The 27,672-nt window shown below is 54.7% G+C and overlaps 1 protein-coding gene across 1 annotated transcript in view; it reads left to right on the plus strand.

Annotated features, from left to right (window-relative positions):
* Positions 1–27,672, plus strand: part of LOC309685181 (electroneutral sodium bicarbonate exchanger 1-like) — a gene marked incomplete at both ends in the record, with an annotated part of 63,402 nt that overhangs the window by 25,854 nt on the left and 9,876 nt on the right. Inside the window, 8 exons of the mRNA XM_082500992.1 lie at positions 19,221–19,237; positions 23,550–23,631; positions 24,341–24,484; positions 24,888–25,023; positions 25,215–25,375; positions 26,325–26,503; positions 26,908–27,059; positions 27,433–27,520. Coding sequence (XP_082357118.1) covers positions 19,221–19,237; positions 23,550–23,631; positions 24,341–24,484; positions 24,888–25,023; positions 25,215–25,375; positions 26,325–26,503; positions 26,908–27,059; positions 27,433–27,520 — 959 coding nt within the window. The remainder of the gene's footprint in view (positions 1–19,220; positions 19,238–23,549; positions 23,632–24,340; positions 24,485–24,887; positions 25,024–25,214; positions 25,376–26,324; positions 26,504–26,907; positions 27,060–27,432; positions 27,521–27,672) is intronic.

Consider the following 27,672-nt stretch of genomic DNA (forward strand, 5'->3'; position numbering starts at 1 on the left):
CACGAAACCTCGGCGTGGTGGGTTTAAATGGAGGGCTGGGAGCGAGAGCGGCATCCAGCCTGGGCAGGGGAGCTGGGTCTGCTCCTTCTCCACGTGAGCAATGGTGGTTTGCAGGTAGCATCTGGCTGCACTTGCTGGAACGCAGAGCAGGAGAGAGTTGTGTCCTGGTTTTCCCCTACAAAGGCAGGACATGGGTGGAAATGTGGCAGCGGGGAGGGAGTGGGGTAACTGGGAGCCCCCATGCGCCTCCCAGCCCCATCGCGCTGGGTTGGGGCTGCAGCTCACCCCAAGGCACCCTTGGGTGCACCCACGCTCTGTGATGGGGTGTTTCCGGGCCTGAAGGGTTGTCCCCGTGTCCCTGCTGGGCTCACGGTGGTGGCACACTGGTCTGCGTGGGACTGGGAGTGGCCGGGAAGGGTCTCACGCTGAGGCCGTCGCTGACCCTCGTTTTCTCTCCGACCATAGGGCTCCTCGATGTACCTCTTGGGTGTGTATGGAGCCCCCACCGGCCGGTGCCTTCTGCCATCAGCACCCAGTAAGTGCCTGGTACCCCTTTCCAGGAGATCTTCGCTTGGGCACCTTGGGAGGGTGAGCAGCTACTACCATGGGATGGTAGCATGGGGACAGCCACCTCCCTTGTCCCTTGTCCGGCCGGTCCCCTGACCCTCTTGCTCTTCTGTGCCCCTTCAGCTGCCAGAGCAAGAGTTTGTGAACCTGTTCATTGGGACGCAGGCGGTGGGGGCCATCATCGGGAAGAAGGGGCAGCACATCAAGCAGCTGGTGTGGTTTTTGGGTGCCTCCATCAAGGTGAGGAAGAGGCCACGGGGCTGGTCCTGTGTTTTGTGCCTCAGTTTCCCCTCCCCACTGCCGAGGGCAGGGAATGGGAGTCTGCGGGTTACAGTGTTGCTCCCCAAATTATCATAGAATCGTTTCGGTTGACAGAGACCTTGAAGACCATCCAGTCCACCCTGCTGCCCTGGTCAGGGACACCTCCCACCCGCCCAGGTTGCTCCAAACCCTGACCAACCTGGCCTTGAACACCTCCAGGAATGGGGCAGCCACAGCTTCTCTTGCCATCTCATGTTGAGCTTCTCATCAATCAGCACCCCCAGGTCCTTCTCCTCAGGGCTGCTCTCCATCCATTCTCCGCCCAGCCTGGATTTTTGCTGGGGATTGCCCCGACCCATGTGTAGGACCTTGCACTTGGCCTCCTTGAACTTCATGAGGTTGGCATGTGCCCACCTCTCCAGCCTGTCATTAGTAGAAGGCCAGGCCTGCAGCACCCCGGTTATCAGCCCGGCTCGGGTGGGAGGGGATGCTCCTGCATGGGGGGGTTGCCCTGCGTTGGGGGGGTACATCCCACCAAGGGAAGGTCTTGCCAAAGTGGGGGCTGCGCTCATGCTCCCTCTCCCTCATCCCTCCCCAGATCGCCCCGGCAGAAGGTCCCGAGGGCAGTGAGCGGATGATCATCACGGGGCTGCCCGAGGCTCAGTTCAAGGTGCGCTGGGTGGGGGTTGTGGGTGGGGGGGACAGTAAGGGACAAGTCGAGGGCATCCCTGTGGTCACCACTGTGCTGCCAGCCTGGCTTGGCCTCCCTCAGCGCCAGGGGAGCTCTTTGCTGGGTACAGTGGTTTTGATGCTGCTGGACATGGGGACATCATCAGCTTTGGGGATGGAGAGGCACAGTGGGCGCTGCCTGATGGTTTTCCTTCTGTCCGTCTCCTCCCCAGGCCCAGGGGTGAATATTTTGGGAAGCTGGAAGAGGAAAACGCGAAAGACGTGAAGCTTGAAGCCCACATCAAGGTGCCTTCTTTCGCCACTGGCCATGTTATAGGCAAAGGTGGCAAGATGGTAGGTGGTGGTGCCCCGGGGACGCAGAGTTGGGCATCAGCCATCACCCCCGCCCACCCCAGGGGGACAAATCCCGAGTGCACAGTGGTTTCGGCGATGTCTCAGCCCCCATGTCCTGGTGGTGGTTCTTGTTGGTCCCAAGGAAGGGGGAGACACACAGGGTGCCTGGTGCCGTGGTGACACCAGCAGCAGAGGATTTTGGCTCTTCCACAACACAACCCTCTTGTGGTTCGCTCCAGGTGAATGAACTGCAAAGCTTAACCAGTGTGGAAGTCATTGTGCCACGAGACCAAACCCGGACAAGAACGAGGAGGTCATCGTTAAAATCATTGGGCATTTCTTTGCCAGTCAGGTACAGTTTGGCCGTGGCTTTACCCAATATTTCCCGGCTGCTTCCGTCCACTGAGGAAAGGCGTGGGGTGGCTGAGCCCAGCACCACCCGAGTGTCCTGCCACTCTTCTTTCAGGTGGTCCCTGTGCCCCCAAGAGGCACTGAAAGTGTTTCGGTAGCTCCCCCCGGCTGTGGGAGTGCTGAAATTGAAGATTGGCTCGATTGAGCTAAAAATGGGTGTTTTGGATGCTGTGCAGAGCAGCACCCAGGGTGTGAATGGACTCCTCGGTGCGGGCAAAGCCATGCGCATCCCACCTGGGTGCATCTTCCATAACCTTGTCTCCTGTCCACTTGAGAGGGATGGTGGCCCCCCAGAAAAATTCAGGTGCTCTTGAGGAGCGATGGAGGAAGCGCAGGTTTAAAAAAAAAAAAAAAAAAAAAAAAATCAAACAGAAAAACCAAACCAAAACAAACCCCTTGAAATTACTTACAGCTTGTCTGCAGTGACAAGTTGGGAGTGGCAAGATGCTCGGTGGGGGCTTGGGGGTGGGTGGTAGGGGGAGAAACAGTGCCCTGACCCCACCTCTTGCTTTTCCCCTCTCCTCCCCAGGACTGCACAGCGCAAGATGAGGGAAATGCTCCAGCAGGGGAAGCAGCAGGAGCAGAAACACGCTCCGGGAGCCCCGGCCTCGCAGCACAGCAAGGGAGGCTCCCGCCATGATGCCCAGCACTGCCCGATGAGTGTAACCCCACTGCCAGACTTCGCCCCCCCCCCCCCCAGCAGGTCAGGGGAGCAAACCAAAGACCCCTCCCAAACAGCCCCCCCCCCCCCCCCATTCCACATGGCACTGTGAGGATGCGCAACCGAGGGGTACGGGGAGGGCTCTCTCCATCACCTCCCGACACTATCCCTTTAGTTGGACTAACATAGGCAGAGAGAGAGAAAGAGAGTTTTTATTATTCTTTTTTTTTAAATTTTTTATTTCTTAAAAGCCACCGGTTTTTCATCCCAGGCATGGCCAGAGGAGCTCGCCCAGCGTTGAGGGGGGGAGGTTGGGCTGTGTTGCGCAGCGCAGCGGCTCATCAGTTTTTAGAATTAATGCAATGATAACGAAACTAACGGCGATTTTTAAGTTTTGTAAGGATTTTAATTCTTTATTTATTTCATTTCAGAGGGAGTGGGGGCGGGAGGGGGATGTTTGTTTTTTAGCACAAGCTGGCTTTTCTAGAGGTTAAAGGAAAGGCCGTGCTCGGCCGTAAACGCTTTGGGGAATGATCCCGGTTGCAAGGAGAGAAGGGGGAAAGAGGGGCCGGGCGGGAAAGCCAGATTTCCAAGAGGTTGTCAGCCCAGGGCTGGGAAAAAAAAAAAAAAAAAACCACTAGCAAAATAATTTTTTTTTTTAATTTCAAAAATAAAACGCATACAACCCTCAACCCCCGATGACACACACACAACCACAAACAAAAACTACCTCAGGGTTTCATACCTCAGCACACTGTGCTTCTGTTTCCCTTTTAGAGATTTTGTGTGCCTTACAAAACTGATAACTGGCACATTATTTTTGTTTATTTTCTTAATAAAAAAAAAATGAATTGGAAAACATGCTCTACTGAGTGCGAGGCGGGAGAAGGAAAGCAATCCCACGGGTGCCAGAGCTCTTCCATAGTCTCCTTCTGCTGGCTGAGAACCAGGGGCCGTTCCTTCGGAGAAAGATTGAGAAATGTTTAAAAAGAGAAAAAGAAAGAAAAATAAAAGAAAAAATGAGGGGAAAGAAGAAAAAAGGGAAAAAGATAAAAAGGGGGAAAAAGAAAAAAGGGAAAAGGAAAAAAGGGGGGGGGGGAAGAAAAAAAAAAGGGAAAAAAAAAACAACAACCCCAAATATAAAAAAAAGAAAGGTAGAAAGGAAAAAATAAACCAACCAAACCAAGCAAGGTAAGTGGTGAAAGCCGTCCGGCAAGAGGAGGGACGAGAGCCAGCGGTGGGGTGGCGGTGCCAGCGCCGGCCCTGGGGGCTGTGACACCACACTGCAAAATGTTCTGTGAAAAAAAACAACCAAAACCCACCCAACGACAACAACATCAAAAACCAAAGAGAAATCTCTCCAGCTCACAAGAGCCTGAGCTTGCTCTCTGTTGCTTTCTCTCCAGTGACTCGGGGGGGGGGGGGGGGGGGAAGGGGAAGGGGAAGGGGGTATAGCGGAGCTGAGAGTGGGGGGGGGGTTGTGGTGGGAGTTTGCCCCATGGCTGTGATGGGGAGAGAAGGGGTGGGTGGGGAGCGGGGGATGTGGTGTCAGGTTTTTTAGGGTGGTGTGGGTTTTTTTGCCAGGTGTCGCTTTACCCAGTGGCTCGGGGAGTGTGACGAAACAGGAAAAAGGGCTTCACTGAGAGGTTCAAATTAACAATTGATTTGGACTTCACTCACAGGTCCAATACGTCACTATTGCAAGTTCTGTGTGTGCGATGGCGATTACACTATTGCGGTTTAGAAGCAATTAGCGGGATCCACTATTGCAAGTTACAAATGATCCCGACAATTGACAACACAAACCACAAGGGCGCTAGATATTAATACCTTAAAAGAGTGCACCAGTCACAAACTCAATCGCATGCCCTATACCGTACGGATGTTTCTTAGTCACTTACCCTCTCTCTCTCAGGTGAGGTCACTCCATCCCGGGGAAGTTACCCTGTACAGCGTCCTGGATGGAGGGGGCGGATCTCCTAGGGGCCAGCTGTATCCTTGGAGGATTCCCCATTTGTCTCCCCAGACCCTGCGGTTTATATTTCCTGACTCGGTGAGGGTGCAGGATTATGCCCGAGTGGATTACACTGTCTGGGATATTTCCCTCTGGTGGTGCCATAGCGAAGTCTCTGTTGCCAATTTGTGATGTCCGGCGCTCAGCGTCAAGGGAAGAGTGGTGGGATGGGACTCGGGGCATTTTGTTTGTTAAGGGCCATTTGGTTTTGGTTGTTCTGTGCCATCTTGAGATAAGCCCGGGCTGAGCTGTTTTGCAGCTCCCCCCAAGTTCTCTCTGCACAGCCAAGGCACGGCGGAGATGGAGCTGAGTGGGATGGCAGCTCCCTGCCTCTCACCTCTGGTGCTCTGAAACCGGCTTGGCTGGCTGCTCCCACACAGTGTGTTACTGGCTTGCCCAGCAGGTAAAGAACCCAGATTTGGGACGCCACTGGGGTGTCCGTAAGGGGTCCTGGGGGGGACTCTTGCAGGCCAGAGGCAGTCTGGGGCAGCCCTTCAAGGATCTGGGGGTCCCCTCTGGTGCCTCTGGGGAGGATTTTGTGGCTGGAGAGGGCCCAGCTGGTTTCAAGAGGTGCTTCCTCCCTTTCTCCAGCCCACCCAGCTCCCCCGACACCACCACCCCCCCAGGTTGGTGGGTGCCAGCAGTGCCAGCCTGTCCCACTGGGTCGGGCACTGAGGGGGGCACAGCCCCAGCCGCGGGATGGGAGGAGGAACCACAGCACCAGGGATAGAGACCAACATTTTATTTCTTTAACATTTCCCATGGGGGGCACCCCAGGGTTGCGCGGCTGCACCGCAGCTGGTGCCAGGAGGGACTCCAACGTCCCCCCCACAGCTCACCTGGCTCCGCTCGTGATGCTTTTGATGGGGCTCAGCGCGGCCTCTTCTGTGCTACGGACCAAGCGGCTCCAGGTAGGCGACTGCTGCACCGCACTGTGCCGCAGCATGGGGAGGGGTGGGGGGCTGCGGCGCAGGGCTGGGAGCTGCTCCCGTCTCACCCAGCTCCCGGGGTCCTGCAGAGGGACTGGAAGAAGCCAAAGCAAGGGACGATGGACGCAAGAGCCTGCCCGCAGGAGCAGAGCGGTGAATGGCCTGGCACCGAGCACCATGCAAACAGCCGGAGCTGTGCCGGGGGCTGCCGGCTGCTCACTCCGTCCCCTCCCTCAGCAGCTTCTCGGCTAGCGGATGAAGGATGGGAGCTCAAGTCGATGCAGGAGAAGCAGGGAGTGTGGGGGAGACCCCCAGATCCTGCCCCAGACCCTCAGCCCGTGCCCTGCCTGCGCTGGGCAGCCCTGCCTGCCTGCTGAGGAGGGGGTGCTGCCCGCGGGCTCCGACGGAGGAGACGGGGTGCAGCGGGTCTCTTCTCTCTCCTCCTCTGCAGGGCAACCGAGGAGGCAGCACCGGGCCCCACAGGACCCACTGGGCTCCCTGCCAACCATATACCATCTGAGCAGTGATGCCTCTCTCTACCCCCCCCCCCCCCCCCCCAAGCCCCCACGTCCCACTGCCCTCCTCTGCCGCCTATAGGTCCTATCAGTGGGGACAGCTCCTTCTGGTCCAGGCACCCCCTGGGCTCCTGGGCCCCCCGAGGGCCACCGCAAGAGCCCCTGCAGCCTGTGCTCGCTGGCCAACTGGGAGGACTGCAGCAGCCTGTTGAGGAGCAGCTCCTCTTCCCAGAGCTCCCTCTACCACTTCCTGGAGCCCTGGCCCAGTGCAGCAACAGAGCCAGTGGTGCTCACACACTCAGGACAACCCCGCTCTCCCATGGCTGCTGGTGGGGCAGTAGGGAAACTGGGGCTGGTCCTCGGCCAGGAGCCTCCACAGGAGCTGCCAGCAGGGACCAAGAAAGAGTGGGTTCCCCGGCAGGGGATGGACAGGGCACAGAGGCCCATGGACGAGCACCTGTCCCCCGGAAGCCCCCCAGCCATGGACATGGACAAGGTGGAGCGGGTGCGGGAGATCACGTATGCTTTCCAGGCCTTGAACGCAAAGACGGAGGAGTCCTGCAAGACCATCGGCAGGGAGTGTGGCCAGGCAGACCCAGGGCTGTGCAGGGCAGGAAGGTGCCTGCGGCAGGGCTGCGCCCAGCTGTGGGGCTACCTGAAGGGCTGGTGGAGATGCCACTAGATGTGTCTGCTTCCGCCAGCCCTGCAAGTGGTGACAGCGCCAGGCCCAGAAGACCAACAGTGCCCCGAATACTGAGCGGCTGTGGCGTGTGGGGCCGGGAACCCCTCTGGGGTACCCCCTATGTGAAACATTAAAGATAAAATGTTTGTCTCTAGCCCTCGTGCAGTCCTCCCTCCTCCCATCCCACGGCTGCGGGTGCTCCCCCGAGGGAGCAGGCTGCAATCAGCAAGCACTGTGTGTTGAGCTCCCCTGCTCACAGCCATGCTCCACCTGAAGGCGGCAAGGCAGGAGCAGTCCCCAGCCGACTTGGGCGCAAAAAGGTTCATCTGACTCAGCGGGTGAGGAATGGCCCGTTTCAACTCCGTACCTTTGGCATTCTCAGGTGGGAGGATTTGATGGAGCCAACTGAGAGCGGCAGCATACGCTGTGGGGCTCTGAGCTGCTGCGTGGTGCCAGGTCTATCCAACGTCAGGCAGTACGTTCCCAGGAGATGTCACTGATAACAACTCTTCCGAGGAAGTGGGGCCGTTTCTGTAGTCGTAGCCTGCCTGGAGAAACAACCCACGGAGCTAACAGTCTGCTGAGCAGCAAGGGAGCAGAGTCGCTGACTCTCAAACAAGGACTGAAGTACAGCAACTCACTCTATTGCCTTCCCCCTTCGCCCGCTGCCTCCCACAGTTTGGAAGAAAAGAACCAGGGAGCTCCAAAGGAGGGGACCCCTCCCCCACTCCCCCAAATCTGTCCAACATCCCCAAACCTCCCTCAAGACACGGGACTCCTCCCACACATCTCCACTCCCCACACCGCCAGCCCTCCCCCTCCCCCAACGCTCCAAAAAGCAGCAGTCCTTAGGGCAGACTCCTTAAGCTGACTCCACAGCTATGGCTCCACGTCGGCTCTGGGGGAGATAAGGGGGCCCCGGGGCTCTCCGTGGGCTTTAAGGGGGTTCCAGGGCTGCCCACGGGCTCCCAGCAATGCCCGTGCCCACCACCCACCCCCGCTTCAGGGGGCCCAGCGCTGACATCCCCCGACCCATCTCGGGGGTACCTGGGGGGGCTCGGCCGTGGGCTGGAGGCGGGCGAAGGGGGCACGGCCGGGCTGACCTGCCGGGGGGGGGGGGCCTGAGAGCGGAGCCCAGAGCGGAGCCAAGCGCCCGGCCAGGCCGGCCCCGGGCACCCTGCGCTGCGGCCGGGGCTGCCGCCACCTGCGGGGACGAGCGGGGGGTGAAGGGGCGGCAGCGGGGGAGGGGGGGGGGGCCTGAATCGGCCCTGTTCCCCCCGGGGACCCCCCACTCGGCTCTGCCCCCCTCAAACAGGCCCAGGCCGCCCCCCAAGCCCCCCAGCCCGGTCCCGGCACCCCACAAACCCCCCAAACTGGCCCTGGACACCTCCGCACCACCGCTCCTGCCGCCGCTGCTGCCGCCGCCGCCGCCGCCGCCCGCCCGCGCCCGCTCCCGCTCCCGCTCCCGCCTTCCACGGCCCCGGTTCCCCCCTCTCCCCCGGTACCAACCCTCGCAGCTCCCGACCGCCGACGCATACCGGAAGTGGTCCCCTTCGTGTCCGCCCACTCGCGCATGTGCCGAGGCGAAAACCCGGGCCACGCCCCCCTGCGTCGCCGCGGCAAACGCGAGCGAGGGGGCGGGGCCGCGCCGAGGAGAACGAGCCCCACATCACAGCTTCTCTCCGCGTCGGGCAATGCGAAGCCGACACCATCCCTGCCCTCCCCAAAATCAGCCGGGACCCCCCGAAACCATCCTAGCCCTCCCCAAAATGAACCGGACATCCGTCTGCAGAGTTCCGCCAGCACCCCGACGGACATCACCGGGATGGGGGGAAAGAAAACAACCAGAAAGGTACTGAAAAGAACGTGGAGACGGTGCTTAGAGATCCTTCTGAGAGGCAAAACCCGGCCTTTGTTCTCATTTTTGAACACGGGGTTTCACAGTGCTTCGCGGGCACTTCTTTCCCAGAGTTTTGCCCCAAACCCACGCTTCTAGCCCCGCTCCCCAAGCCCTCCCTCGGGGCCCACCGCCTTTCCCCAGCCCGGCCTGTCCTTAAAGCTTTTCTTTCCACACACAGCCCTTTCCACTCACCTCCCTCCGGGGCCTCCTCTCTCACAGACACCTCACAGCCCTGCAAACCTCCCTCTCCCGAAAAGCCATTCCCCCCTCGCTCCCCCCTCACGCAACACCTATTCCCCTCACACACTCGCTCCCACCCCTCCCCCCATCCTCTCTCCTCCCTTCCCCCTCCCCCCATCTTTCACCCCCCCTTCCCCTCTCCTCCCATTCAAAATGGCCCTTCCCTCCCCCTCCCGCCTTTTCCTGCCTCAGCCCCCGCCCCCCGCTCAGGTGACACCGCACACAGCCGCCATGAGGCGCGGCGGGGAGGGCCGGGGCTGTGAGAGGCGATGGCGGGGAGGGAATTTTTTTTCTTCTTCTTTTCATCTCCTCAGGCTTCGGGCAGCCCCGCGTGGGCGGCTGGAGATCCCCCCCCTTCCCTGGGGCGGCCCCCGCCTCCCTCCTCCCCACAGGCTCTCCTCAGGGGGAGCCCCCAAATCTGTCCCCTGGGCGGCCCCACAACCTCCTGTGTGTCCGGGAATGGGGTTTCCCTCAGGGAGAGCCCCCAAATCCATCTCTGTCATTGCCCTACAGCCTCCTGCATGGCTGGGAGCAGTGATTCCCTCAGGGATAGATCCCCCCTCATCCCCAAACCTATCCCCAGGGTGGTCCCACAGCCTTCTGCATGGCTGGGAGCAGTGTTTCCCTCAGGGAGAGCCCTCAAATCCATCCCCAGGGTGGTCCCACAGCCGCCTGTGTGGCCAGGAACGGCGTTTCCCCCATGGATGGAGCCCTCTCCTTCCCCCTACCCCACTCCTGGGCAGCCTTTTCCTCCCTCCCACCTTCTCCCCACAGCTCTTCCAGGGCTGGGAAAACACTCCTGCCCTTTCTCTTCCTGCGGGTTTTGAGTAGAGCCCCCTGTCTGCCCAGCCCACACGTAGGGTCTGGGCAGCTCCACGCCTTGTGTTTGAAGCAGGAATTGGGATATTTCAGTTTTCTTCTGCCATCAGGCATGGTTGTGAAAGGGCCACTTGTAGTGGTTAGGCTTTGGTGGGTGAGTAACAGCAAATCTTATTTAACTTTTCCTTTTTTTCAGATTTTGTGTAGGGGGCTCGTTGTCCTCACGCCCGCGAGTTCTGCTCCAGGTCAAGCGAAGCCCCATGGAACTGGCCCTAAGGGCGGCGGCGGCCATGGACCAGCGCCCCTTTGGCGTCGAGAACGTGGTTTATTTTGAGGTGAATCTCCCTGTTTTTCTTGAAAAGCGGGGGGCTGGTTTGTAGCGAGGCTTAAAACCCCGGGTTGTGCCTAAGTGTGGGGCTGATTTCAACCTCAGGGGCTGCGACTCCGTCCTCAGGGGCTCCGACTCACAGCCCTGGCAGCACCGTCAGCGTGCTGGGCTCAGCGTTCTCTTGTATTTTGAAGGGTTTCTTACGGATCGGCAGCAGCCGGGGATATTTAGCAGCTGTGTATTGGTGGTGGAATCCGTGTGGTGAAAAGATCTTTGGGGTAAAGAGGTGAATAGGTGGTTTGTTTTTTTTTTCACCTCGAGAATGTTTCTTGTTGCCTTGTACCTGTAAAAAGATGTTCAAATCGTTAAGGTGTTCAAATAGTTTCATAAAATTACCCCCTAGACAGGAATATGTTTTGTGGTTGGTTTGGGTTTTTTTTATGAGTCCTTTCAGCCTGCTCTCCAGGTGGAAATGGGCAATGCAAAGGCATTACAATGACAGATTTGCTAAATATGTTGCCGAGGTCTATATTAGTGGCTTTTCCTGAAGCGGGGAAAAGACGTCCTGTTTAATTCTTGTTTGCATTTCAAATTCTCTGTGAAATGGATTAAGCAGAGAGGGCTTCTTTTTGTGGGTCTGCCCTTGGGAGGAGAGCGCCTTTAGGAAAAGGCTTTTCTGGAGGGGACAGAGAACTTAATTGCTGATGTCTCTAAAAGCGCGCCCTGTTTGGGTGCTTTGAATTTTCCAGTGTGGGAAAAGCCGCAGAAGTGTGTATTTCTGTCCAGCTGCAGAGAAATGGGTAATACTGAGCCCTACAATAGCTTGGTTGTTTTTTTTTCCCCTGTGTGATGACTGGTGTGGAGGGAGTTTGTACCAAAGAGTCAACTTCTGATTGTGGGCAGCCCCTGTTTTAGGAAGTGTTGCACAGATTGCTTATCGATGCAACTGCTGCCGTGACTCCCGCACTCCCTGCTGCTGTCAAGCTTTTATTACTTGTTCTGAAAAGCTCTCGAAATACGTGCTGAGCTGCGCGGCTCCCCCGAGCCAGGTGGCCATGGCCACTGCCTCCTCGGCTCCTGTTGGCCATGGCTGACTATTTTCAGCAGGATTTGAGTATGTCTGTGTGCTCCTCCTTCCCTTTTAGCCATCTGTTATTTGAGTTTGGGACTCGGAGGCCTTACTGTCTTCCTGCGCTCTGTTTTTTATCACTGTTGACAGTTCTGGATTCACCAATAACAGTACTCAGCGCTTACATCTGGAACTCCCTGAAAACAATGAACTCATTAATCCAGGGCCAAAGGTTTAGAAATAAATGGAACAAGGTCAAGCCTTGGGATCTTTAGTAACGTGATTCGGAGCCTCTCACCTGGCTTCTTGGTGGAGCTGGCACAGAGGTCGGTGATAATCCAAAACTGCAGAGCGAGCTGGGTGCCCGTGGAAGGGGAACTGCACTCTCAAGTGGCAATACTTGGGGTCTCGTTGCCTGTGGGAGGGAAAGGGACGTCAAGAGTCAACCTAAAGGAACTTCTCACCTTCAGAGGTCGCACTCTGGAGGTGACGGTTAATTGAGGGGAGTCGTGGAAGCGTGCCTTACTGAGCAACATGCTGCTGCCGGCCCGAGACTAAATGTCTCCAAAGTTTGGGGTTGGTTTAAGTGCTCTTTGGTTATTAGCTGGATGTCACTCTTAGAAGCACCTCTTGCCCTGTCTGGAGGGGTTTGCTGCTGCCTCCTGCATTGGGCCGAGGGGACCGGCAGCCTTCAGGACAGGGACTTTCTCAAGTGCAGAGGCTAAACCCAGTGTGTGCTGCTTAAAAACTGCTCTGGGTGTTAGTGCGGCGGTCACGGTGAGAAATGTGTTGGCTTAGGGGAGCCTGAGATTTGCATTCCTCTTAAGTGCAGGGGATTTTGGGGAGCCTGGGTGGTACAATCCCCTTCCTGCTCCCAGATTCCTGTCGCTGACCCGTCAGCGGGGTGTTAGCAGAGCTGATGCCCGCAGCAGCTGAGGGTCGGCATGATCCCGGCATCGACAGAGCTCTGGAGCTGAGGAATGGGAGCGTGGCCCATTTCCATCACAGCTTGTGAGGGAAATAGTGCGGTTTGATATAGCCGGGGTGTGTAAACGGGGATTCCTCTGTGCACGTGTGCTTACAGGGTGCACGCACGTGTGTTACTTGGAGTGTTTCTTAATGCCTGTGAAGCTTTACGAGATTGGTTAATGAGCGTTGCTTTGCTGCGCAAGTGCAAAGTGTTATTTTCATGGAGAAACCAGCTCAGATGTTCCCTTTATTTTTCTTTTTTTTAAAGGCAGAATGCCTATTTTAAAGCTTTCCTTGCAGGCAGAATGACATCTGCTTTTGAGGATTGTTTCTTTCCCTGCGGGGTGGGAAAATTCTATAGCCTCGCTAAGGCTGCAGAGGAAGAAAACTTGTCAGTTTCCTGGAGCAAACTGCAGTTTGGAGAGGGGGGTGGTTTGCCAGAGCGCCTTTTAGCACCTTGTCGGGCACATTTCTTTTCCCTGGGGGGGGCTGAGGTTTAACATCGCCTTTTCATTTGCCTAGCTTTTGGTTGTATGAATTAATGGGTGTTTCAATGGGAACCACAAGACCTAATTTCTCAGTTGCCGTCTTAAAAACTGTGCAGGGACAGAAGTGGGACAGGGAGGTGACCGGAGTGAAACGCTGAAGGCTGTTAAGGCTGGAATAAGGAATGGCAGGGCTTGTTCTGGTCACCCAATATGACAATAAAAGGCCACAAGTTCCTCGTGGAGGTAAAGAACCGACAATCTGGGAGGGCGTTCAGGGATTTGCCTCATCGAAGGGTTTCCAGGGGAATACAGGGGTCACTCTCCATCTCATTCCTGGTGAGCTGCCTGCCTGTTAAGACCGTTACTGCATTATAACCACAGAGACAGGCCCTGAGTTTAGGTTTGGGAAGCCATTAGCTAATTTTGTGGTTAATGCTTTTTTCCTTTAGAGTGAGTCTGTGACTCGGTTCTCTCTGCTGAAGATGAGACACGTCCTTCCCTCTGCTTTGGCAATGGCCGCTTTCCTTGGGCACAGGGACCGCACACCCCTCTGGTCCTTTCTCTGTAAGTAAATCGTGGCTGTGCCGCCTTCCTGCCCGGCCTGGGGAGCTTGTCCTTTACTGAATGAGAAAGCAAGTTTTTCCCTGGAAGGAAAAAAAGAGATTTAAAAATCTCTGTCCTTCTGTGCAGCACTGCCATCCCAATGCAGCCTTGGGAGAGGCACCTTTCCTCCAGCGCTGGAACCATGGCAGGGAAGGGACCTGCTATGTTGTTAGATGGATGAATTTTATTGTTCTTTGGCAAGAAATGAATATGGTGACAATCGTTACCCGGTCCAGCCGGCCTTAGTGGTCAGCCCCCTCCTCCCTTTCCCTGTGGGAAGGCTCCGAGGATCTCCCAGGCTATAGGAACAGGCAGGCAGTAAGGATGCTGTGCTGGGAAGCTTTGACTGGCTTTGCTATCTTCCTCCTGTGAATGGAGAGATGGATCCTCAGCACTTTGGAGCTCACCTTCCCCAAACGCTGAGTTTGCCATTTGTTATCCACAAATGATGCGATTTTCTGTGCAGGAAACAGGATTTTTCAGAAATTCCAGCACGGTATGGGAAGAAAACGCTCCTGGAACTTTTAATGCAGGTCATTCCTTTTTGGTGTCGCAATTAAAAAGTGACGTCTGTAACTTTGAAACAAATATTTGTACATATTTGTCAATGGGTGCAATTCACGTAGTCGCTGGAAGGAGAAGGGATCTTAACCGCATCTCTTATTTCAGGCTGTATCCTGATAACGCCAGGGATTGATGTCCCGCTGGGGATTTTTCTCCAGTTCCCATCTTTTGCGGCTAATTGAGCGGCAGAGATTTTCCAGCTAGACAGGCAGTGAGCTCTACGGAGGGAATGCGAGTGCAGATCTAACGTTGACTGTGATTAAACTATATTGTTAAAAGACTCCTGCCTTCCAAAGAAAGTCTGGAAAAGTGAAAAAGGATGTGCCTTTCTCCTTTGGGATTGCTTTTGTGTCAGAGGGGATGGAAACAGCCCACCGGGCTTTTGCTCCGCTCCTGGCTTTGGCTTGGAAAAAGCCCGAAACGGCTCAATCCCTGTGGGGCCGACTGTGACCCAGGTGAGGGGCAGCTGTGCCAGGAGATCCGGAGGGTCCATCTCCACACCTTCCGTGTCCAGTGAGAGATTTCCCCGAAAGGAGGGAAGTTCTGGGAGAATGGGGAGTGGTGCAATGATGAGGGTGGCGAGGAAGGCTAAAGGATGGTCTTGATGATTTTTACCGTGAGTGGGTTTTTTCATATATCTTTTGGGCAGAATGGCCGGGGACTTTGTGTTTAGGCCGATGAAGGTCAACTCTAAAATCCGCATTGGGCCATGAGTTCCAGCCCAGCGGTCAGAATAACTGCAAACCCTGGGGAAAGGGGGCTGAGGAGCGGGTGCGTGGTTGGTTCGGCGCCGGGGCTCTGCCAGCCGTCGCTGTTGCCGTTGACCTTCTCCCTGTGGATCGGCCACTTCTCCCACTGCCCCACAGCACTGCGGAGGGTCATGGAGGGTTATTTTTGGCTGGAGTATACCCCTGTGCTGGCCAGAAATGGCCAGAGCTAGCCCAGGCTGGGCTTGCCACTCAGGCTGACCTCATGATGCCGGTTGCTGGCCTCCCGCCTTCTACACAACATTCCGACGGTGGTCTTGGCCCACCGTTGCAGCTCTTCTGCTGCTGGCTGTCGGTCTCAGAGTGAACTTTGCGAGTTTGCTCAGGCTTTTGAGGAAGGAAGCGGCAATTTTCTTGCCCGATGGGGCGCAAAAGGGCTCACGTGGTGGAACGGTAATGCTGTTGGTGGCGAGAAGGGGCTGTGGGAGTTGTCAGAGGGCAGTTGGTGATGCTGTGCTGGGAAATAACTGCCATACCTGACACGTCCCCTCCTTCGAAGCGGGTGCGTGCTATCGTGCTGTTCCCAGCTCTGCTTTCTCACCTCCTCTGCCTTAACAATTTCAGTCATGTCAACATTGGCAGCGACTTTCAGGCCGAGATCCCAGACCTGCAGGACAGATCCCGGTTGGAAGAGGAGGAGGAGGGAGCGTCGCTAGTGTGGAAGCCCTGGGGAGACATCGCAACGAACCCGGAAACACAGGACAGAGGTTTCTCTTAATGCTTTTCTTGTCAGTTCCCCCCCGAGATACTAAGGGTCGAAAACTGCACGTTTTCACAGCAGCTGTTTGTCCGTTGGGACCCTCTCCCTCCTTTCCTTCACTGCCTTCGTGGCTGGTAGCACCCGAGGGTGCTCAGATCTGATGGGACAGTGAACAGATAACTGGTGGCACTCTCAGTCGCGTCCTCTGGGAGAGACGGTCAGGGGTGTTTGTAGCTGTCCCACCTCAACTGCAGCGACCTCGGTAGAGGGGAGATCTGTCTCTGGACCTTCTGGTCCCAAAGCTGCTCTGAAGGGAGAGAGAGCGATAGTGGATAACCTGCCTTTTTTGCAGTGGCTTTTCTGGGTCTCCAGTCTGTGTGCTCTGTTTGCCCTCGGCCTTGTATCGTACCTTTTCCTCTTTCTTGATGGGAACTGACTTTCTGTTGGTTTTTGTTGCATTTCTAGTGACAAATCTGCTCAATTTCGCCTGCTCCAATGTGGTGCCGGGGGGAAGAGGCAACCTGGAGCACGCCTTGCACCGCCTGCATGAAGCCCTGGTAAGAAGCAGCTATTTTCGAATTCCTGCTGGAGTAGGACAGACTTAATTACTGGGGTGAGCTGGGAGTCGCTCCTGAGTTTTCTGTTCCGCAGGCTCAAATCCCTTTGCTAAAGGGGCAGAGTTCTTGCGTGCTGCCTGTTGGCCGCCGTCTGCATTAAGGTCTTGTGGGATGACAGACCCTGTGTATCAATAAGAGCTTGTTCTGTCTCTTGTCAATTCTGACAATTTGGAGAATAGAAGTCCTCCTACTCCTGCAGGCAGCTCTGCCTGCAGCGGGGACGAGCCCAGAAGGACTCCAGCAGCAAGCAGTGGCCGTTGGGGTGCCACAGCTTGGTCCCCGGAGATCTGCGCAGGTTCTGGTTTCTTAAAACACATCAGTGTGGATTGAGGAAATATTCCCATCGACTGCCGTGGGCGGAGGTGACCCCGACGCGCTGTTGCTGAGCATCGACTGAGCACCGTCTTCCTACAGTGGGCTGAAGAGTTGAGGTCCCTCCTGAGGGGGAATCTAAGTCTTGTTCTCTGAACTCCTGCAGGAGGGTCTGGAGATGTTGCAGTCTGGGGCACCCCAGCGACCTGAATCCCATCCCCTGGCTGATTATCATTACGCAGGTAAAGCGGAAGCAGAGCTTGTTGCTTCTCCAGGAATGCGAGCGGGTACTGCCGTTCCCTTTGTTCTGATTGAAAGAAGTGATTTTTAAAAACGTGCGAGCAACGGTTCATGTTCTTCGGGGCAGGGAAAATAGTTGTTTTAATCTGTTCCGGGGGTCTTTTGGCGCGGGGAGTGCCTTGTCCCTGTATTCCAGCCCACTGCTGTCCTGTACAGTGATGCCCCACGCTGCTGTACGCTTCTCCTTTCACACGCCGGCTTCACGGCAGCTCTGCTGGCAGCCATAACTGCTCGTGCTAACGAACTCCCTGCGGCATTGGCTAATCACTTTCCACAGGAGGAGAGATGTGGATGTGTGATGAATAACTTGTGCGGATTTCAGGTAGGCTGCGAGTGGTCTAATCATTTGCACGTGGCTATTTCTTCCCAGGCTCAGACACTTGGACGCCCCTGGAGGAGCAGTTGTTTAAAGAGGCTTTTTATGTGCATAAGAAGAATTTCCACCTGATCCAGAAGAAGGTAAAGCCGTTAGACCAAGGCGGGTTGCGGGTTGTTAGTGTGGAGGGGAGTTTTAACCCAGAAAAGTCATCTTTTGAACGGCGTGTCGGAATCCTGTCCTTGGGATGCAGCTTCATGCTAAAAAGACACCGGTACGAAACATAATTTTCCTAATGTGTAATTACCAAAGAAATTGAATCTCTCCGGTACAAAATATGGGAAATATTAAAAGAATAATGACACATTCCGCTGACCATCGGCGTATAACGTACAGTTCTGCCCTCCCAAGGCTTCTTTACGGCCCTTTCAGAAGAAGGGGGCTTGTTTTCGGCCTGATCTCACCTGTGCATTGTGCTGTGGGGACTGCAGACAGAGGGGGGGACAGACAAAGAGCACTGGATAGATTTGTTGTGGGTCTGTGCCTTCAGTGTTTTCCTGCAGTATTTCCCTCATCGATCGCTTCTGTTTTTTTCCTGACAGATTCAGACGAAGACCGTGGCCCAGTGTGTGGAATATTACTACACCTGGAAAAAACACGTCAGGTTTGGCGCCACCCGACCAGGACAGACAGCCAAAAGGCTCCAGCGAGGCACGGATGAGGTGGAGGCGGCTGAAGAGAAGGTAAGAGAACTGCCGGGGGTGGGTGCGAGATGCCCCATGGACGCATTGTCTCGGGCTCTGGGAAACGATCCCCTTCGCATTAAACTTGCTTCTGATGATTTTCGGGGATGTTTCATGACGTCCCAGTGCTCCGTCACAGGAACTGCCGGTGATCCGCCTCTGTGTGGGTCTTGCCAAAATGTTCCTTGCCAGGAAGCAGAAATGTGGTTCACAGAAATACATATTATTTAGGGTTTTTTTTTGATGGCAGCCACTGGGTAAGCATGTCACTTCAGTTCTCTGTAATTCTACTGTTCTGCTGAGGACAGTAGAAATAATATGGTTTTTCTTTCACCATCTGTCTTTGCACCCCATCCTCCCCGTCGAATTTCAGCATTGTTTTGGCTGTTTTAGCATTTGGAGGAGCTCAGCGGGGCAGGCTGGGGCTGATAGAACGCGTTCCACCCAGCACACAAATAAACCCCTCACTGCCTGGGCCGTTTGGGGATGTTTCCAGCCAGTTTTTCGCTTTAGCTGTCCCCCTTGCTGAGGAGCAGGAGAAATGAGCACAAGCTGTCTGGTTTACAGGCTGGTTGCAGCCCAAAGAAGAGGCGCCGGCTTGGGCCCACCAAGAAGCAGAAGAGCAGCGAAAAGACGCCCCGTGGCACAGGCAGTCCCTCCCGCCATCCCGGGGACGCTCCGCGCGGGGTTGGAGGCGCAGGCGATGCAGCTGGGTTTCCCTGCGGGCAGTGTGGAAGGTGAGCTGCTCGCTTTTTCTTCTTGAAACTCACTGCTTTGGGCTCAAACAGATGGAAACTCTCCGAGATGTCTGGGGGGGAGCAGAACTAAGGGCAGCTGGAGGATTCCCCCTGTCCCGCCGCCACCTGCTGCTTTTGTTGGACTTTTAGCTGAAACCGCTGTGTTTTCCTGTGCCTTTGAAGGCCTCACGGTCTCTTCCCTGAGGTGTTGGGGCACCTGTCCCATGCCGCACATGGCCACGTGTTGTCACCACCATTTGTTTAATAGCCGCTTTTCCTCTGCGCCTGTTGGAGCAACGAACCTGTCGGGATTGTTCCTGCTCAGTTCCATCCTCCTCCCGTCTCCCCTGCACTCGGGGCTCCTCCGTCTCCCGCTGACTGCAGCCACAACGGTTTCTCTCTCTCTCTTTGAAGGCCCTTTCCTTCCATTACAGGCTCAGGGTAGTTCATCTCCTTGGGTGAGAATCCCAGCGTTTCTCCTTTGTTTGGCTGAGAGAAAGGTTCCACTGAAGTTCCTTCTTGCGGTTTGCGGCCCGAGGTCTCCTGCGCTGCAGTCGCTCGTGCCAAGCGACATTGCTCGTGCCACACAGAGCCACTCGAGTTTCAGTCCGACCCGATTTTAATCCATCGTGATGTTAATTCTCCTATTTTAATCCCCAATGATCTGCCGTGTTTAACCACCTAGGTCCCACCCAGACGGGGGTACTGATAGAGACTGTGTGGCACCACACAGCAAAACGCACAAGAAACTCACAAAATTAGAAATAATGAAACGTCGTCTAACAAATTTTTTTTTCTTAAAAAAGGAGTTAAAAATCCCCGTTTGTTTTTTCCCTTCCAGGGTGTTTGGGACAGTCAACGGGAGGAACGCGCATGTGAAATACCATCGCCCACGGCAGGATCGGAAGGCCCTGGAGACGTCTTCAAAGGGCGGCGAAGCCGGCAGAAGCCCAGAGGGTGACCTCCTCCCGTTGGCAACTGCGCAACTGCCGGTGCAGCCCAGCAACCAGGTCCCTTTCCACCACTAAGAAAACCCCACCCACCATCTCTCGCCTTCGGCAGCGCCTGAGCTCTGCGGAGGGTCCACCACCACGAGGTCGCCCCCGCTCCAGAAAGACCCAGAAGATAAGAACAGCAGAGAATAAGGTATTGTATTTAATAGTGTTTCCCCCTTAGGTGATAGTGACGTGTAGATTTTCGGTCTTTCTTTAGTGACGTGTAGTCTTTCGGGTGAAAGACTGAGAGGAATTTGCGTCTCCGCCAGCAAGGGATGATGGTCACGTCCTGGTGATGCTCATCTGTGACCTGTGTGTGTCCCCCCCTCACAGCCCCACTTTGGGGCTCTGGAGATGTGTCCTCTCCCGAGTCCAGTCCCTGTCACAGCCCAAATCCTGGCTCAGGAGCCGGAGGGGTCCCCGCAGGGGATGGTGCTGACCCCCACGATAGCAAAGGAGGGAGCCACAGGACCGGTGGTTTCGTCTGGGTAGGATGGAGATGGAGAGGGGCGAGGAGGGGGGTCTCCTGCTCCGCCACCAGAGCAGCTCCCCCAGTTTGGCCCCTCATCCCCTTATAACACTGGGATCAGTGTTTTTAATTACACTTTGTGCGAGATTAATTACATTAATCCTCCCTCCTGCTGCTGGTGGCCAGTCCAGCTTGTGTGTGACGGGATGAGGGGGCCGAGGTGGGAAGTTTGCCTGCTCGTGCGATGCTTTTGGCCTCCCCCGGCACCGGGAGGACTCAAAGCCGGACCTGAACCTCTGCTTTGTGCTTTTCCTTATCCTCAATTACACCAAAGCTTCCCCAGGGAAAGATTTTTCTTTCTAACCGGAAGAGTTGCACTGAGACAGGTAAACTGAGGCAGGACAGTCAAAAGTCCCTCTCTCTCCTGCTGGGACAAAAAAAACCCTGCAGCAAAATAATAATTTGGAGAAGTTTTCTTGAGATGGAACAACACCCTCTGCTCCGAAACTCAAAAGTGAGCTCGCCATCCCCTTTCCCAGCCCCGTTTCGATGATTTGATGTTTTCCAGGCGCCTGGCAGCGGTGGCGAAGGACAAAGAGGGAAGGCGAAACGTCTGTGAGTGCTGTTACCCATCCTGGGATGGGATAATTCGCTTTCTGGAGGCATCTCTCTGTCCTGCTCCGTCCCATCCCAAGCCCACGCATCCACAGATCCCATAGACTTATTAAATCCTTAAATCCTCCAGCCATTTCCTCAATGAAATAACCTTTCTGAGTCCATTTGAGTGGCTTAATCGGGAAAAAGAGGGTTTTGAGTGGCACCGTTTCCTTTGGTGGCATCTCTGTGCGAGGTTTGCTGCGATTTCGGGGATGCTGCAACAACTGGGGAAGGGCGATGGGATGCTCGGAGCATCTTGCCACGGACCCACTTGGCTTCTTTCTCCTGTATTTGCGCCTGAAGCTTTAATACTAAATAATAAAAAAGCAGCAGAGATCTGAGCTTGGATCCCGATGGGATTTTAACGGATTAGACCTCGTTGTCACCCTCCTTCGCTGTGTTCTTTTACATCCCATGTCACCTTTCAGGGCGAGCCGGGGCCGTCAACCTTTGTGCTGAGCAGCGCCGGGGAGGAAGTTCATGACAGCAAATGAATCTGTAGGCTGGAAATGAGGGATTAGCTCCGCTCGGAACATAAAGTAGGGCTGGAGATAGCTGGCGGAAGCGAGGAGAGTAAAACATGGGGCTTCTCTGGCCATTTCCGTACGGCGTAGGACTTGGTCTGGCTAACGAGGGTTTATGGAAGCCGCGAAGGGACGGAGGCTGTGCCGAAGGGAGACCTCCCTGAAACACCCTGATTTGATGCAGGAAATGTTGATGAAAATCAGGGCTGCCCCATAACGGGCATTTCCCCAATGGTTTGTGCCTCACGTGGTCTTTTGGCAGTTTGGGCTTTCAAATACACCCAAACACTGTGTAACCTTTTGCCCTGCCGAGATGCAGCGTTTCCACCCCTTTTCTCTATTCTGGATAGTTTTTCCTCAAAACAGAGCAGGTTTCTCCCCATACGCTAAGTTTTCCAAGCGGGATCAGTATTGGGGTGTATGGCTTTAAATAACTGCCGGGGTCACCCTGAACATTCCGATCCCAGCAACGGTCGCTGTTTATGTGCTGGAGATGGTGCAGACTGGGAGTCACTGGTCTGCAGTCAGAGGGTTTGGTCCTCTGATTGATCTGGAGGCTCAGTTATCCCCCAAAACCGGTGACCGACTTGAGGATGAAGCAGGAGGAGGGTCCCAAAATGACACTTCTGGAAGAGTTACAGGTGGGAGGGCTGTGCCGAGGGTCTGCGCATCCCCCAAAAAGGGGGGGAGACTTCCCAAAATCCCACTGGCATGTCGCCAGAGCAGGGAAGGATGCGGGGGGACGATGCTTTGTGCCCTGCCGGGGGCAGGTTTAGCATCGTGGGTGGGAGCACAGAGCCAAAATGGTTTCTGAGAGAGAAGCAGACTTTCCCCATGTCGCTCGGGGGGGATTTGGGGAGCTGTGATGCCCAAATCGCTCCGTTTATTCCCACTCTGACACCCCTGTAACACACTCAAGCTCGCTGTTGTATTTAAATTGCAATTTTATTTCAATTGTGATTGTATCTAAGTTGCGATTTAATTTAAATAGTGATTTAATTCAAATTGGGGTTTTACTTCGGTGGCGATTTTACTTAAATTGCAATTTAATTCAAATCGGTGTTTTATTTAAGTAATGATTTTACTAAAATTGCCATTTAAAGCGATTTGATTAAGCCCCTTTTGTCCCGTGCCTTTTCTGAGGATGGGGTTTGGGTTTTTGAGGTTTTTTTCCGGTAAATCTGGAGGGGAGTAGACGCATTGCTAAGAAGGGATGGAGGGTGGCGGAGGTCAGCGTGGGAGAGAGGACAGGAAAGCCACAGGCGTGTCATAATTCGGCTGCCAGGTGACGCGGGCGAGTGCCGGGAGCTGGCGGGGAGGTCGCAACAAGTCAGCTTTGAAATTAGTACTCGGGGGCCAGAAAAAGCTCATTCCCAGATGGGAACGTTTGTTCCTTTTGCTCATTAAATTAACTGGTGAGCAGGAGGTGTGACCTTCCCAAGTGTCGCTGCTGCGCGGCAGCAGGTGATGCCATTCAGTCGAAGCAGGGATTTGGGGGATAAAAAGCAGGTTTCCGGTATTTTGCTCTTCTCTAAAGAGAAGGGTTTCCTGGAGGCCCTTTGAAAGTTGCAGTTGCGACTCGAGTGTGAGACGTGGCTGGGTTTTTATTTCTTTGAGCGTGGTGATCCCGGTGATGCCCTTCCCCAGCCCAGGGGGCAAGGGGAGAAGAGAACTCCTGTAGTACTCCTTTGGCTTTTAAGGCACAGATGCTCTTTGTGCAGCGCTGGCAGTGGTATTTCAGCCAAGGAGGGCATTAGCTCTCAGCCCTTGGCTTTTCTTTTGAGGAGAAAAACGCAGTTTTGTGTGGAAAGCAGGCTTGCAGCAAGAGAAGCCCGAGCCTGGTTGGGCTGAAGTCGAAGCTTCACCCTTGCAGGTTCTTGAGGGCCTTTGGAGGTTGGTGGTGGCCATGTCCTGTGGCCAAGTGCCATCTAGTGAGTCCTGCAGGTATCACGTTTGGAGAATGAAACTGGCTGTGCTCAAAAGTGTGGGGTTGGGTTCCCCCACCCCACCCCACTCCACCCCCAGTTTGGAAATCCCTTTTTTATTTTAATTTTAATTTTTCGAAAGGAACCACAAGAACGAAGCAGGAGGTTTGGTTTTGGTTTGAAACACTCAACTGTCTCCCCTTTTAGTAAATCCTTCCAGACTCACGGTATATACAATACAGGTGACATTACAGGTGGTTTTATTTGGGTATGGGAATAAAAACCTCCAAGTCTGCGTTTTTAGGGCTGTGCCTGGAGGAGGAGACACACAGAGTTGTGATGCTCTTGGGCTCGCGTGGCGCAGGGATGGGTGATGACTGGGAGGACGTAAGGGAGCTCTCCTCACCCGGCCCCAACTTGTACCTTCTTCTCCTCACTAAACAGAGACACGACGAGGAGGCGGTGATTGACCAGGGAAGAACGAGCACCGCTGTCACTATTCACTATGAGAAGGAGGAGCTGGAAGGTGAGTCGGGAGAGGTGCCACCAGCCCCACGCGTTTTTCCATCGCGCTAAGTCCCTGCCGCGTCCTGTGCTCAGCGTATGCATCACCTGCAGCGAAACGTGGCGTGCTTCTAAATAAACAAGCACAGTTATTTTCACATTGTTTTAATATTATGGCTTTTAGACAGAGGGGAAAAAGCCCCCATGGCATCTGCGGTGTGAGCGTTGGCCACAGAGCTTGGTAGTTCCCAGCTTATTTTCTCAGAGGCTGCTCTTGGCTTGGAGAGGTCAGGAGAATAATTTGATGGCTGCAGACACAGGGCTGTGATTTTCTTTTTTTTTTGTTCCAGACTTCATTATCACAGGACTGATTGGATCTCCTCTTGTTGCCTTGTGCCATACAAAGATTTTAAAAATAATTACCTTCTGTCGCTGCTTAATGAGCAGGTCTGAGTGTTGTCCAGCCAAAGCTGGAATTTTAGACAAGGGTTGATATTTTCAGGGCACTTTTAGGTGACCCGGAGCCATCGCTTGTTGTTGCTCTGTTGTTGCAAAGTTAGAGTAAAACAGGCTTGGAAAAAAGGGTGTCTCTGACATTCAGGGATGCAGTGAAACTAAAATGAAGAGAAGTTGGTGTTTCCTCCTGGGATGGATGCGCTGGTTTAATCGTGGCAGCGGCGTCAACCGTCTCCGCAATATCGAGAGTGATGCGAACACTGCTTTTTTCGCAGGCCACCGCACCCTGTCCGTGGGCGTGCGGATGCCGCTGGTGAGGCAAAGCCACCGGCGCCACCGGCACCACCGACCCCACCGCCAGAAGCATCGGAAGAAGGAACGGGAGAAGGACTGTGCCCCAATGGAGCAGGGCTACCACTGTAAGTCCCGCCGCAGTGTTCACGAGCCTTCTCGGGGCTGCGTGGGTGCCGGGGTCCTCTGCAAGCAGGTCTGTGTGGCTGATTTGTGTGGTTTGCTGTTCTTCTGAGGGAAAGTGGCATTATTTGGGAGGCAGTTGAAGGCATAATGGATTGAGGCTGGTCTTCCGTAGAGGGATCCTGCCTTTAAAAATGGAAACGTGGGGAAGGAAAGTGGCCCGTCCTTATGCAGAGGTGCAATAGATGCTTCTGCTTCTCCGTGGCTCTGTGCAAGCCTGGCCAGACCCGGGGGAGAGGGGCTAGCCCAATATTTAGGGCTGAACTGGTGCCGATCGATGGCCACTTTGTGTGTGAGCGTGACGGGTCGAATGCAGGTGTGGTAACGGGATTTATCTTCTGCCCCCAGACACCCCATCCCAGCGGGTGCAGTTCATCCTCAGCACCGAGGAGGACGAGCAGCATGTTCCCCACCACTTGTTCACTGAGCTGGATGAGATCTTCCTGAAGGCGGGTGAAGATGCCGAGTGGAAGGAAACGGCAAGGTAAATCCCTGCCACCGGCTGCGGTGGCGGCCATGGGCTCTGCCTTCCGCTCTCCGGGACGTGAAGCTTTTGCAGCTGCAGGTGCCGATGCGCGGAGCCTTCTCCTCTTGCCGCCCCGTAGCTGCACCGAAGGGGTTGCAGAGCTGAGGCTGTTTTCTTGCAACGGGGCTGATCGTGCCCAATGTCCGCAGGTGGCTGAAGTTTGAGGAGGACGTGGAAGATGGCGGCGAGCGCTGGAGCAAGCCCTACGTGGCCACACTGTCCTTGCACAGCCTCTTTGAGCTGCGGAGCTGCATCAGCAACGGGATGGTGCTGCTGGACGTTTGTGCCAACAGCATCGAAGAGATCGCAGGTACTGAGCACGCTGCGTCCCGCCGGGAACGGCTGAGCTCAATTTGCCGCGGTGCCCTTCACTCCCGTATCAAACCCTGCCCCAATGGCACATCCTTTTCCAGAAGTCGCACGGTGTTTTTAAATCGTGGGTTGCTTTTTGGATGTAGACTGGGTGTACAACAGTCACATCAGCTTTTTCTCCCAGTATGGGAGCCTTTTGAAAGCAATTTGTGGGGTCAGAGAGGCGATTAGAGAATATTCTCTGGCCAGAAAGGAGTGTCAGGGCTTGGCAGGCTGCTCTCAGAAACACGGAGTCTGCGTAAGAGCTGAACCTCCTTAAATAAGCTACTTACTACAAGCTGTTTCCTCCCATTCTTTGTTTTGTTTTTTTCCTATTGCCTTAACATCCAGGATTTAAGAGCTTTAAAGGCAGAGTTTATCTGGCAGGTGACCAAGCAGCATATTTCTGTGGGGAAGATAATTGAAGTTAATTGAAAAAGCGGCTTTGGAGAAATTATCTTTGACTGGCAGGTCTCCATTCAGCCCTTGCAAGAGCTGGAGAAATCGGAGCCGTTATTAGCACGTTTCTCCCTGTGTTTGGCAAATTGCAGTCGATGGGCAAAGGAAACTCTGGGAAAGTCTGTGCTAGAGATTGCTTATAATTTGTTGAAATGTGTCGAGTCTAGAGAGTCTGTCTAGAAACGCCAGATCGGGCAAAAAAATGTCATTATCTAGGATGGGGAATAATTATCTGAGCGGAGTGATGAATAAGCACTTTGATGATGGCTTTTAGCAAAAGAGAATTCTTCCTTTTGCTGCAAAGGCTGAACTGCGTTAAAACGTCTTGCTAAGCAAGGCTGAGCCTGCGTTAGGGTATCCTGCGTGTCGCAGCCTTCGCCGGGGGCTTGAGGGGTCGGGGCTTGGGGACTTTCTGCTCTGACGGCTTCGTTTCCTGTTGCCATCTCCAGATATGATCCTGGGCCAGCAAGAGCAGTCCGCGGGGTTTGATGAGTGCACGCGGGAGAAAGTTCGAGAAGTGCTTTTGAAGAAACATCACCATCAGAACGAGAAGAAAAGAAACAACCTTCTCCCCATCGTCTGCTCGTTTCCTGACATGAGCAAGAAGCAGTTAGACGTGCATCCCCTCGACAAGCCAGGTGAGGGTTCCTGCAGGGTTTGGTACCCGATGAGGGTTTCTGCCAGGCTTTGGCACCAGGTGAAGGTTTCTGCAGGGCTTTGGCCCCATTAGACTTCTCCTGGCAAAGGAGAAGTGTCCCGATTGCTCCTTGCTTTTCTTTCTGAGTGTCTTTCTTTCTCCTTCCAACCCAAACACTCACTCCTCACCCATCTCCCACCACTGCAGAAGCTAAAAATGGGGTGAACCGTGACACCAATGCAATGGACCTAAGCAAGGTGAGACACTCATAGCTTTCTTACACCTTTAGGGCCAGATTTGCTCTTGCAAACTTGGCTGCAGAGTGTTCTGCAGAGTGCGGTGCGCTTTGCTTTTGGGGTAATGGCCTGAAAATCCTTTGTCATGCCCAGGCTGAGCTGCGCTTCATGAAGAAAATTCCCACCGGGGCTGAAGCGTGCAACGTGCTCATAGGAGAGCTGGATTTCCTTCGCCAGCCCATCGTGGCATTTGTCCGCCTGAGCCCAGCTGTCCTCCTCTCGGGCATGACGGAAGTTCCCATCCCAACGAGGTCTGAATGAGAAGCGCAAAGTTTGTATTTAAAAAAAAACACCACAACAAACCACCAAATTGCACGCATCAGTTGGGCGTCCCAGGGGAACACGGCCAGTGGGAGCAAGCACGTTTCTCCCACCCACATCTCCGTGCTTTCATTTCTCCCTTCCCTGCTGGAGCTTTTAAACCCATTGGCCAATTTTAATGAAAGTTGGCCCCAAACTCAAATTTGCATTTGGTTTTGATGCGTTTCAAATTCATCACCGGAGTCGGTGAGCCTACACGTCCCCCCTGGAGCCACGCTCTGGGGTGGGAGCTCCCAGGGATTTCCTTGGGTGCCCTTTGAGTGAGGCCATGTTCTTCTCTCTCATTTTGGTTTTCTTGCCTAGGTTCCTGTTTGTTTTGCTTGGACCAGGAGGAAAAGCCCATCAGTACCACGAGATCGGCAGGTCCATGGCTACTATCATGACGGATGAGGTGTGACGAGATAAGAGATATCTCCGAGTCATTTTTTTGGGCTTTCTTCACCTCTCCCTGTCTCTGTAGTAGTGAGGAAGAGGGTTTGCTGTCCCTCTTAGCTGCCTGCAGGAGGCTAAAATCCCACCTGGGCTGCAGCCCGCGCCTCATCC

This window comes from Vanellus vanellus (genome assembly GCF_965231255.1).
Source record: "Vanellus vanellus genome assembly, contig: HAP1_SCAFFOLD_78, whole genome shotgun sequence".
Classification (NCBI taxonomy): Eukaryota; Metazoa; Chordata; class Aves; order Charadriiformes; family Charadriidae; genus Vanellus; species Vanellus vanellus.